The sequence below is a fragment of the Astyanax mexicanus genome, chromosome 2, assembly GCF_023375975.1.
Source record: "Astyanax mexicanus isolate ESR-SI-001 chromosome 2, AstMex3_surface, whole genome shotgun sequence".
In the NCBI taxonomy this organism is placed as follows: Eukaryota; Metazoa; Chordata; class Actinopteri; order Characiformes; family Acestrorhamphidae; genus Astyanax; species Astyanax mexicanus.
In genome coordinates this window covers 9,662,140-9,674,230 of record NC_064409.1, presented here as the reverse complement: position 1 = coordinate 9,674,230, position 12,091 = coordinate 9,662,140, and the positions used below count along the sequence as shown (strand labels likewise).

Genomic DNA, 12,091 nt, shown 5'->3' with positions numbered 1-12,091 from the left:
ATTCCAGAAGATGCAAATAGAGAAGGTTATCAAACCGGTTACACTGCTAAACCATTTTGAAAGGAAACTTGACATCACGATAGTCCGTCAGCAGGCAGTGTCTGTGGCTGTTTTTTCACACTTCACAGTATTTTAACGTCTTAATTCTAACGAGGTTATATGTTTTCTCACACTATGATATTTATCCTGCTGTGTGTGTACTGTTTTGCTCTTCAGACGACAGGTGCTGGTAAGTGAATTCTTAAATTGTTTTTAGTTACTGATTGAACAATAGTTAGATCACTTTATATGGATCTACCTTTTGGCATGTTGTTTGATACGTTACTAAATAATAAACACATTTAAACACACTGGCTGTGATCTGTACATCAAGTGTGTTTATTTTTCTTCTTTTAGTAGTTTGATAATAGTGTAAATGCCACTGATTAATTACTTTAAAACCTATATACATGCCACTCAACTGAACATTATAATAATATGTGACTAGGATAGTTTGTTTCTAAATTTTACCACAATACATCAGAGAGCATTTGTTAAAGTCCTGAGTAGAAACTGGGTATGTTAAACACTTTAAAATGCTAAGAGGATTAAATATACAGTGTAGTGTTTACTTGTTTTTAAACAGATTAATTTCACTGACTGTTGACTGTTTAGTAATAAAGCAGAGCTACTTCAGTACTGTATTAAAGTACTAAAAGGCTGTATCTGTATCCACTGGAGTGTTTTTTTTATATATATATATTTCCATGAGTTTCTCTCTCCTAAAAAACACTCAGCCTCTACTCAAGTCATTTTTTTGATATAGCACTTTTACTCAAGTCTGGGTCAAAAAAACTAAGACTTATTAGATAGTTATTACAGTGAAGTTATTACAACCTGAAGTGAAAATCAACAATACACTCTATTTACAAAATAAATCTTATAAACTCATATACCATTCTGATAAACATATTTCTGTTTTTAATTAGGAAAAGCCCCTATATGAAAGATAATCATCACTGTAAGCTTCTCACAGCAATGGCTTGTGTATCTTTAAAAAATATTTAACAAACTAAAATAAATAAAATAAAATTTAGATAGTTATAATACTGCTTTCTGTGGAATATGTGAGCAGGATTTTTTGTGTGTTTGATGAATCACAACTGTTCATTATCATGGGTGTTCATAATTAATTATTCGGATGTTTATTTTAACACTGATCTGTTTTGTCCTGACTCTGTAGAGAAACACAGTCTGCAGTATTTGTACACACTGCGTTCAGCACTTGAGGATGAGCTAGAGTTTGAGATAACGACAGTGTTTGATGGTCTCATCATCTCTCACTGTAAGAGCCCCCGTTTCAGAGATCATTCCACAGAGGACTGGATCAGTCAGGCCTTCACTAATGCAGAGTGGAATAACAGAGATCTGTTTTGTCAGGAGGAATTTTTTTCTCATAAACCCTTCAAGGAAAAAATTGAAACTGTAATCAACACAACCAAAGGTAAAATTTCTATGCTGTAATTTTCCTAATATATTAATATTATGAGATGTAATCGTTATAGTAAAAATAGAATTTTGAACAATGCATGATATTCGTATTGTAACCGAATAACGCGTAATTTGTTTTCGTTCTTCATGATAGCTTTTGTTCATTTTTGTGCCAATTACAATTCAGAATACATTTACTGCACAGCAGGAAAACAGAATATAAATTAACACATATTTGGTAGTAAATTGTGGAGGAACCTAAAGCAAGCAGTTCAAAGGAGGAAATCAACATAATAGAATTGAAGTTGTTTTGAAGCGCTCACCACCAGGCTGCCATATGCCAGATTAACCCATCACATTATTGCAGGCACATTTTGAGATAATGTTTTATCATTACAGGAATCATCCAGAGAGAGAGAAGCTGTACTGAAGATGATTCAGTTGTCTATATGAGTGACAGCTGGGGGGTCAATGGTGAAGATTTTCTAACTCTGGATCCAAAAACTCTGAAGTGGAGTTCTGACTCTCCTCTGGCGACACCAGTACAATCAGACTGGAACCAGATGAAGTTCATGACTCCATCTCTGAAGGACTTTAAGCTGAATCAGTGTAAACCATCTCTGATGAAGCTGAAGAAGAAGAAAGAAGAATATCTGAAACTAAATCCACGTGAGTCTTATATAAGAATTTTACAGAATTTCTAGTTTTCTATTTTATTTTTTACTTTATGTATAATTTTAAAAAGGAATCTTTTCTTAATCTTCTGATAATTAAAGTTGCTCTTGTTTTGTTTTTTTTTTTCAGCTCCTGAAGTTTATATCTTTGGCAAATCATCTCAAGACAGAGACACAGTATCTCTGAGATGTTATGTCATTCATAACTATATATCAGGGGTTCGGGTTCGACTGACTCAGAATGGAAAGGTGCTGAATAAAAATGTTCACATCTCCAGTCCAGTTCCAAATATGGACGGATCAGTTCAGATTAGACTTGAGACAAAGATCTGCATCAATGAGACTGACCGCTATCACTGTATGGTGGACACAGATAATCTGCATATTACTAAAGGATGGGGTAAGCACCTTCATTGTTGTTATGTCCATTCTTAGAACAAAAGCAAGAAAAAATCAACCTATCCATTATATTGGAAGGAATTTGTGCTAAATTGAAAAGCAATAACTACATTGGAAAACACTGTGCATGCATGCCAAAATAAAAAAAAAAATGTATACTTAATTTCTATACTTATTCATTTATATAAATCCTGTCCTGTGGACTGAAATGGTAGAATGTCCTACTTGAGTTAAACACTGTGAAGACTTAGGAATCTGCCTTGCAATTAAAGGCTTGGGTTTGAATGTATTTACTGGATGGAGATTCCAGCCAATAATCAATGCCTATTAAGTGACTATCATGCATCGTACTGAACCAGCCGGTGATTGGCCTGTGCAGTGCTGTGCTAAATCAAATAAGTTGACATGAGTTTTGCGCTGATCATAAAAAAATGCAGTTATGCACATTGCATGTTGTTTTAATCTAAGAGGGACACACAGTGACTAAATGTTTGTGTTTCATGATGAAGATATTCTTTTCAGCCCTGAGCCAACTTCTGTAATCTCTCAGTGATGAATGCTCTAATTAAGTCCTTAAACTGCTTATTATACTGTTATTAGTCTTAAATGTAATTAACTGTTATGATTAACCTGTTGATCATTATGAATTTACATAAGCCTTTTCTGCTTCTAGATGGCCGGACATTGAACAAAAAACCTCTGTACCAAACTCTCGTCTCTGATGAATCTAGAATGCATGACCCCTCAAAAGTATGGATTGCCTTCACTATTCTGGGTATTGGGGTCGGAATGACATGCATGGTCATTCTGGCTGTTGCAGCAAACTCAATATGTCTCATAAAAGGTAAGACTTTTAAGGTGGATTTTGTTTAGCCCATCAGAGATGCAGTACATATTAAAAAAAACATTCTGAAAGAGTGTTTAATTTGCTGAATTTATAATTTTCTTTTATAGATTTTAACAGAAGACATGTCAGCATTGTTGCAGTGCGGGTTTTCCTCCAGTTAGCTCAAAGTGACGAACAGTGGGAAAGAGAAGTTGAATTTGATTATACTTACTATCCTGAGTAGCATACAAGTCTCCTTACAAAAGTCATACAGAAAAACATAAATCTTATGACCATTTACAGAAAAGGCATTTTTCAGTTTACTTTATTTGCATATTGTGAAAACAAAGACAGATCATGAACTTGAGAAGACTGGCTGTATGTGGAATTGTATGGTCTTGTGGAAGGGACTGGTGCACTTCTCAGCTCTCTTTGCATCACATACATGTGTTTTCTGTAATTTTCAGAATAAAATAAAAAGAGGAAGCAAGACAATGGTCCTGCATTGAAACGTGAAAGTAAAGAACATGACACAAAAGTTCTTTGTCTCTGTAAGCGTTTTATACGGTGGCCGAGAAAGCCCAGCGCAGTGTAAATTGAAAAGCGCTGCAAAAACACAAAACACATCCATCAAAATTACAACACAGGCGCAGCAAATAGAAAAACGCGCTGCAAAAAGAAAAACGCGCTGCAAATAGAACCACAACACAACGGAAGTGAGTCACAACACAACGGAATTTTCCCGGGGGACCTTAAAAGATGCTGTACCAGCTGTATACAAAGGACAATAAGTGGCAAACAAGCTTCTGAAAAGTAAGTTATGTTTATTACCTGTGATTACCACGGTTGTGTGCATATTATTAAAAGTTCTGCTTCACAAAACGCCTTGTTTGCCACTTATTGTCCTTTGTACACATAGTGAAGTCCGAGACGTTACTGAAGACGCAGCTTAGCTGGTACAGCATCTTTTAAGGTCCCCCGGGAAAATTCCGTTGTGTTGTGACTCACTTCCGTTGTGTTGTGGTTCTATTTGCAGCGCGTTTTTCTTTTTGCAGCGCGTTTTTCTATTTGCTGCGCCTGTGTTGTAATTTTGATGGATGTGTTTTGTGCTTTTGCAGCGCTTTTCAATTTGCACTGCGTTGGGCTTTCTCGGCCACCGTAGTTTTAGCGTTGGTGCTAAAGAGTACCAGAAAAAGAAAATGTGAACATTAAGGTAATCACTAAGGCAGCTAATTCACTTTTAGGTTCACTTTACCTAAAATAAGTTAGTAAAAAAAACTATATGTAAACTATATCTAAACTATATAACTCCAAGAGTTTAAAACATAAAAAAGTCTCAGCACCACAAAACATAAAGTTCCTTTTTTGTCATTTCTGTGGACTAAAGATCTGCTTAAACATTACTGTACTCAGCCCTGCTGAAGAACCACAGAATAAAAAGGGTATGAATTTTTAAATGAGACCCTTATGTAAGTTGCCAGGCCCAGAGTGAAACAGCGCCCTCTCTCTGCTGGTTACATTCTGTAGTATAGGCCTAACTATAGCCCCGTTTTTTCTGCTGTTAAAATAAATGCATTTTAGGAAATGCAAATGATATATTTTAACACATATTATACATATATTACTTGTTTTTCAAATAACAAACATTTACTTTACTGTGACAATTGTTTTGTATCATCTTTCCGCCTAAAACTATTGGAGATTCAGTGTAAAATAGGTTTTGTGGCAATAGTGTGATAATTGGCCAAAGATATGTACCTTTCACTCTACCATTTGAGTATGATAAATACATGTATTTTATGTATTTATTTTATGTATGTATCTATGCAATCATCTGTACATTTATTTTTAAGATTACACTGTCATTTCTTTTTCAGCTGTATTTAAGCTAATGGTGTATAAACTGCACCAACATATTCTCATGAAAAAAAAAACATATGTAAAAGTGTTTTGCACATTTAATATACTTAGCACATCACACCTTTTAATGGTCATACTACCTTCATGTATGTGTTCTGTGTTTTCTATACACTCATATATATTTATATGTTTTTTTACTTTTTGTTTTATGTTTTATTCATTGTGTCATTGTATACCTATGATCATTTTGTAATCAATAAACTGAAACTTCAATTCCAGAGTCCATTTAACTGTCAAGTGTCAAATTTCAGAAAGACAGGTCTAACAAAAGCAAAACTCTGAACTCACAGACGCTCAGGGCCCTATCTTACACCCTGCGCAGGGCTCTTGTGATGCTCATTGATATCTTAACCCCCACCAACAGTTTATAAGATGCTTGAATATATCTATATTGATGGGCACAGTGGTCTGGAGGTGAGGTGTGTTCAGGTAAGTTTCTAGAGTATTGTTATACTAATAACAAACAACAACAAATATGATGCTGCTGGAGGAGTTTGTGACAATGTGATCTCATCATAGACTACGTTCACACAGCAGGTTAAAGTGGCCCTGATCCAACTGTTTACATAATATGTAACACAGGTGTGTTGTTTGTGTGGCTGTGTATCTACTGAGTAATTATTCAGTACTCCCTGATAGTTAATAGAAGAGATTTAGGTGTTAATGCAGCACTGTGAATTAGTTACTGCTTAGTTCCTGCTTAGTTACCTATTAACTATGAAACAGTATTATAAAGTGTAATGAAATTGAATCAAATGCAAGTCAAAGGAGTGAGTAGTATTTGCTGGAGAGTATGACTGAAGCAGACTACCAAGAAAAGGCAATGAAATGATTAAAAATCAGCATAAGCAATTTAAACTTATATTAATATACTGGGCGCTAACAGAGATATTTAAGAGCAAACAATGCACAGATAAATGGAATAAAATAAATACAAGAATATACCAGTGAACTATTTTGATAGTCTCTTTTAACATGCTTCTTTAGCAGTTGCTAATGAGAATGTGTCATGAGCACAAAAAAAAGACAGTACAATAAAGTTCATGGAACAGTTGTGGACTAAAATGTGGTTTGTCTACTTCTAAGTTCATAGTAGGTATTTTTGCCTAGCGCCAAAGTGTCATGACAAAACTATTTACTTTCGGAATTAAATTAAACAAGTTAGACAAGTTAATTCTTCCTCCAGAGTCTTGTGAGTTTTATTGTGTTGTGTTTTTCCAGATGAGCATAAACGTATCTTGAGCTGGTAAGTGAATTCTCACGTTATAATCAAAGATTTCTGTGTGTGTGTGTTTTTTAACATATTGTTATATTCTACCAGCACAAGACATTGTTTCACTGGATTTGCATGTAGTTCTACACTATGATATTCTTTCTGCTGTGGGTGCTCTGCTTTGTCGAGGAGACGACAAGTGCTGGTAAGTGAACTCTGCCTTTACAGTTACTGATTAAAAGATAACCTATTAACTTTGAATAGATCTATTTAACACGGTTTAAAGTTGTTTGTCTGTTAAACCTAAACTTTTAAGGTGTGGTTTTCCAACTTAAATAAATGCTCAAAAATACATAGTAGTTCATTCAAAGTATTTATTTGAGTTGTTAAATTTATTTGAGCTGTTAAATATTTAAATGTGATCAAAACTGTACATTATCACTGGTGTTTATAAAGAATTATTTTGATGTTGATTATAACACATGCTGTTACTGAAATGGCTCCCTATTTACTATTTAGGGCACTATTGACTACGTCGGCCATTTTCGAGTGTCCAAATCATAAGAGGGATCATAACGCATCAGGATTTATAGTAAAAATTGCTGCTTACTAAATGAGCAAAATGTTTCCCAGAATGCATTGCGAGACTCATTACCTAGCAACAGGTAGCTGAACAAACAGAGGGGACAGCGAGCCACCAGGGTTGCCAGATTGTTCCAGTGGGAATCAGATAAACTCAATTCACTGGGTAAAATGTGTTTCAAATCCGCCAAAATACTGAGAAAACCACCCAAACAGCTGATGTTCATCGTATCAACAATAACAACGGTGTACGCTGTTTCTCCATATAATTCATTAATGACAGAATTATGTTTGTAAATAGCATAAATGTAACAGATAGAGATTTGTCAGGTCAGAGCTGACTTATATTCAGAACTTGTGTGTTTATGGAGTTAAAAACACGGCTCAACCTCTCATGCTGTGTGTACATGTTTATGCAACCAGTGCTGGCGCATGTTAATGATGTGGTAGTGTCCGAGATCATTCCTGTTTTCACCACTACTTAGTGAATTAAATAGTGTCTCCCTATATAGCACTACACTATTGAGGGAGTAGAGAGACATTTCCATCACAGCCATTGATTTGTTTGTTTTTTTCAGTCTCTGTAGAGAAACACACGCTGCAGTATTTGTACACACTGCGTTCAGCACCTGAGGATGAGCCAGAGTTTGAGATAACGACAGTGTTTGATGGTCTCATCATCTCTCACTGTAAGAGCTTTAGTTTTAGAGATCATTCCAGAGAGGACTGGATCAATCAGACCTTCACTGATGCAGAGTGGAATAACAGAGATTTGTTCTGTCAGAATGAATATTATAAGACTCTGGAGAAGAAGATTGGAGATGCAATCAACACAACCAATGGTAAAATTTAAATGCTGTACTTTTTAATTTTTGACTAATAATATAAAAATGATGATATGATACATAGTTATTGTAATGTAATACAATGTAATACAATAGTGTCAGAATATCACAGTGATCTGATGTAAACAATATTAAATACAGTTTCAGCAAATAAGCATTGCAGGGCAAAACGGCCCTGCTTCCCTTCTTCCAGCACATCTTCCCATTACATGGAAAAATTAATCCAGCACAGAGAGTTATTCATTGCAGTTTTTAGCCAGTGTGAAGACACATTTTGCGGAAAAGAAAAGGTTAACTTGCTCTCATGGCCTACAACCATGTGACCAGGCAGTCAAACATTATATAAAATATAACTGAATCCCCAAGGAAAGGTATCCCTTGTGGGCATGACTACACACTGATCGTGTGTGATGGTTGGGGGGGGGAGGGGGGGGACATGATAATTATGCAAATAATAAATGCCAAGATCCAATAGGTAAGATGTGATTAAAGTACTAAGAAATGTTAGGTAGACATTATCTAATCCAATGTAGATTATACTTACTCAAAACATGGAATGAACTCTCCCCAAACAAAGTGAGTTAAGACTGTTCTCATACATATAGAGTTCCCCAATGGCGGAACAAAATACCTTCCACTACCAGAACAGGAACATCCCTCGCTATCTTTTATAAACTCCTGAAGACAGAGCTCTTCAAAGAACATTAATTCTCCCACCATCTCCAACAAACTACTTCTACAAATAATTACATTTGTAAAAGGAGTCTAGTGATAATTACCTTAGATGTGAATTCTTCCTTGTTCCTCTCATTTCCCTCACATTTCCCTCACACTGCTCTGCCTAAAATAATCCATGTGTGCAGTGAGGTGTGTGCGTGAGTACATAAAAAGTACACTGTATGTATTATTATTACAGGAATCATCCAGAGAGAGAGAAGCTGTACTGAAGATGATTCAGTTGTCTATATGAGTGACAGGTGGGGGGTCAATGGTGAAAATTTTCTAACTCTGGATCCAAAAACTCTGAAGTGGAGTTCTGATTCTCCACTGGTGACACCAGTACAATCAGACTGGAACCAGATGAAGTTCATGACTCCATCTCTGAAGGACTTTGAGCTGAATCAGTGTAAACCATCTCTGATGAAGCTGAAGAAGGCAAAAGTGGACTATCTGAAACAAAACCCACGTGAGTCTTTCTACAAGATTTTAAGATAATTTCTATGACTAGTGCAGTTTTATTTAATGTATTTCTTTTTCTTCTTCTTCTTTTTATTATTATTATTATTATTATTATTATTATTATTATTATTATTATTATTATTATTATTATTATTATTATTATTACTTATAAACTTCTGGTAACTGCTGTTTAATTTGTATTTGTTTCTTTCCAGATCCTAAAATGTATATTTTTGGCAAGTCTTCTCACGATGGAGACGCAGTATCTCTGAGATGTTACATCAGTCATAAGTATTTATCGGGAGTTCGTGTTCGGCTGACTCTGGATGGAGTGGTAATGGATAACGTTAACATCTCCAGTCCAGCTCCAAATATGGACGGATCAGTTCAGATTAGACTTGAGACAGAGACCAACATCAAAGAGCCTGACCGCTATCACTGTGTGTTAAATACAAAAAATCTACATATTACTAAAGCATGGGGTAAGCACTTTTAATGTAGTAAAGCAGTTAATAAAGACTCTTGTTTACTTTCACCCTTGGTGCGATTCCTTTGGATCGGTGTAAATACATGAAAATGCCCTAAAATTTATTAAAGAGCAAGTTACACAATATTAAATGTATTGAGGATGTAAAGATGGTGCCATAATGAAAGAAACGACCTTGTGCACACCTTAGAAACACCTTTTTTTTTTTTTAGAAATGTCTGGATCTGTGTGAACAAGACAAGAGTATTCATGGTTCTGTAGCATCTGCTGGATGAGAGAAATTGAAAACCAGGGTGCAAGAAAGCTGATGTGATTTCCATGACATATTTCTGCTTTTTGTTCTAGCAGGCAGGGTAACAACATTAGCATTATTTTTTCTTTTACTGGTTAGATTAGTATCACAATGATTTCAAAGCTGCTAATTAAATGGAAAATCTTCATTCAAAAACCTATAATAACCTATAACCCATAATTAGGCTTAATCATTGTCTGAGCTAACCTCAGTATTAACTACTATGGCTTTTGTATAGTTTGTATTATTAAATTAATGTACTAATTTAAGGTGTGTAGAATTTAAGAGGTTGTGTGATTTCTCTGCTTATAGATGGCCGAACATTGGATAATAAGATTTTTTTCCAAGGTGATGTCTTGGAAGAGCATGCCTTCTCAAAAGTATCGATTAGTCTTATCTTTCTAATGGCCAGTGTTGGAATCATATTCTCTGGTATTGTGTGCATTAAAGGAGATTCCTTTGTTTGTAAAAAGGTAAGATTTTGCTTTTGCCCATCAGAACTGTATATTTAGCTAATTTTCCTGACACATCATTTAATTTGATGAATTTGATTCTTTTACAGCACATAACGAAAACAACAGAAGTTCTGTGATTTTCAAATTGATGAAGAGGAAATCAACGATGCTGAAGATAGGAGCAGTTCTATTCTTGCTGTCATACAATAATGAGTATATTTAATTTTGATTTGAATGTCATAAGCAGTTTTTATATAGCTATAAAGTCTATAATGCTGTTTGTTGGCAATACAAAATTCCGTTCTTCAATATAAAGATATTTTATATTTTATTTACTTCAATTAGAAATTTTAAACACTTTTCAGACATTGCACAGATATACTTTCTGATTTCAAGTGTCACATTTAACCCAGTTATAAAAGTGACCATATTAAAAAGGGATAGGGACACACCTATTCAGGGTTCTTTTAAAAAAAAAAAACTTTATCATTTTGTGTTCGATATTTTGGCAGACTTTCACATAATGTTGGAAAACCTTTCTTACATCACATTTTTCCATGCCAATAAGCTTTATTAGTATGTATGTATGTATATTTACTGTTCATTTGGATGATGTTTTTTTGTTGTTGTATAAATAAATCTATTTCTATAATCAATACATTTATGACTAGTAAGAATGTTTATTATTTTTATTTTCTTAAAAACACACAATACCATCAGATCATGTTTAAAAATGAAAATAAATATAACTAGCAGTGAAGTCCAAATTATTCTAATACATTACACATGTTTTATTGTATAGAATTTCTTATTTATGTACAGAGAAAAAATATTTTTTTATTCTTTTAACATTTAAAGTGATAAGTATATATTTTTATAAAGTACACTAAATATGCACAACTAAAACACACTTTACTGCATATTTGGCCTATGCATTATGTTTATACATACTTTTAGAACATTTTGGGTAGAACATATGGCTTAACAAAATGCTAATACTGCTTTTAGTAAAAATAGTAATGAAAAGACGTAGCAATAATAGTCTACAGAAATCTGTAATAGTATTGTTTCATGACATTTATTATTTAGTTATTTCCAGATCAATGAATGTCAGTGAAATACATACTATCTAAGTAGCTATATGCTAAATATAGTAAATATGGTGTTGTAAAGACTGGAACTAGAAAAAGGATCCCAGTCTGCTTACAAGTGAGTTGCAAGAGTTTGTTTAGACAGGCTGAGGCTGATCTACTCAAAAGCATTTAGTTTAAAATATAAACACAACATGCAACTAAAGACTTTTAAAGAGACCAAACACAGGATAAAGAATCTAAATTGTTGGGTCTTCTGTAAAGACCAATACAACACATCTTATGTTTTAAGAAAAAAAGAGCATCCATCACTTTTGAATTCATTTAAAAGCAAATATTTAGTTTACAGCTATCTTCATTTTGCAACACATTTTACAACTGTTAGTAGTTGGAGCATACATCCTGCTATTTTACATAAAGAGCATTTGCCAGTGATTTGTATGTGTACTGATGTACAGGATGAGGTTTAGTGTCAGTGTGAGTAGTGGAACTGGGGACTGGCTAATTTTGGCTCGTGTCATTCAACAGGAACCCAGGGCTCCTATTGATAGATGCAGCTGTCTCTTTCTGCCAGGGTCCAATCAGAGGCCTGATTTAAATAAAACCACCACCTGCCGCTCACAAATTAAACTGGTATGGACTGAGTCTGAGGGAATCT

The 12,091-nt window shown here is 34.4% G+C and overlaps 1 protein-coding gene across 1 annotated transcript; it reads left to right on the top strand.

Annotated features, from left to right (window-relative positions):
• Positions 1–56: 56 nt before the first annotated feature.
• Positions 57–6,531, top strand: LOC111192919 (hereditary hemochromatosis protein homolog). The gene is made up of 7 exons (XM_049474232.1): positions 57–229; positions 1,223–1,483; positions 1,870–2,139; positions 2,275–2,544; positions 3,217–3,387; positions 5,654–5,718; positions 6,511–6,531. Exons 1-7 carry the CDS (start codon positions 160–162, stop codon positions 6,529–6,531), a joined length of 1,128 nt encoding a protein of 375 aa, XP_049330189.1. The 5' UTR covers positions 57–159.
• Positions 6,532–12,091: the final 5,560 nt, after the last annotated feature.

Bases quoted from the DNA above. Each gene is read 5' to 3' on its own strand.
- LOC111192919 (XM_049474232.1), top strand. From the start codon at position 160: ATGTTTTCTCACACTATGATATTTATCCTGCTGTGTGTGTACTGTTTT. The intron at 2,545-3,216 runs GTAAGCACCTTC...TTCTGCTTCTAG, and splicing joins GCATATTACTAAAGGATGGG to ATGGCCGGACATTGAACAAA. The intron at 5,719-6,510 runs GTAAGTTTCTAG...GTGTTTTTCCAG, and splicing joins TGGAGGTGAGGTGTGTTCAG to ATGAGCATAAACGTATCTTG.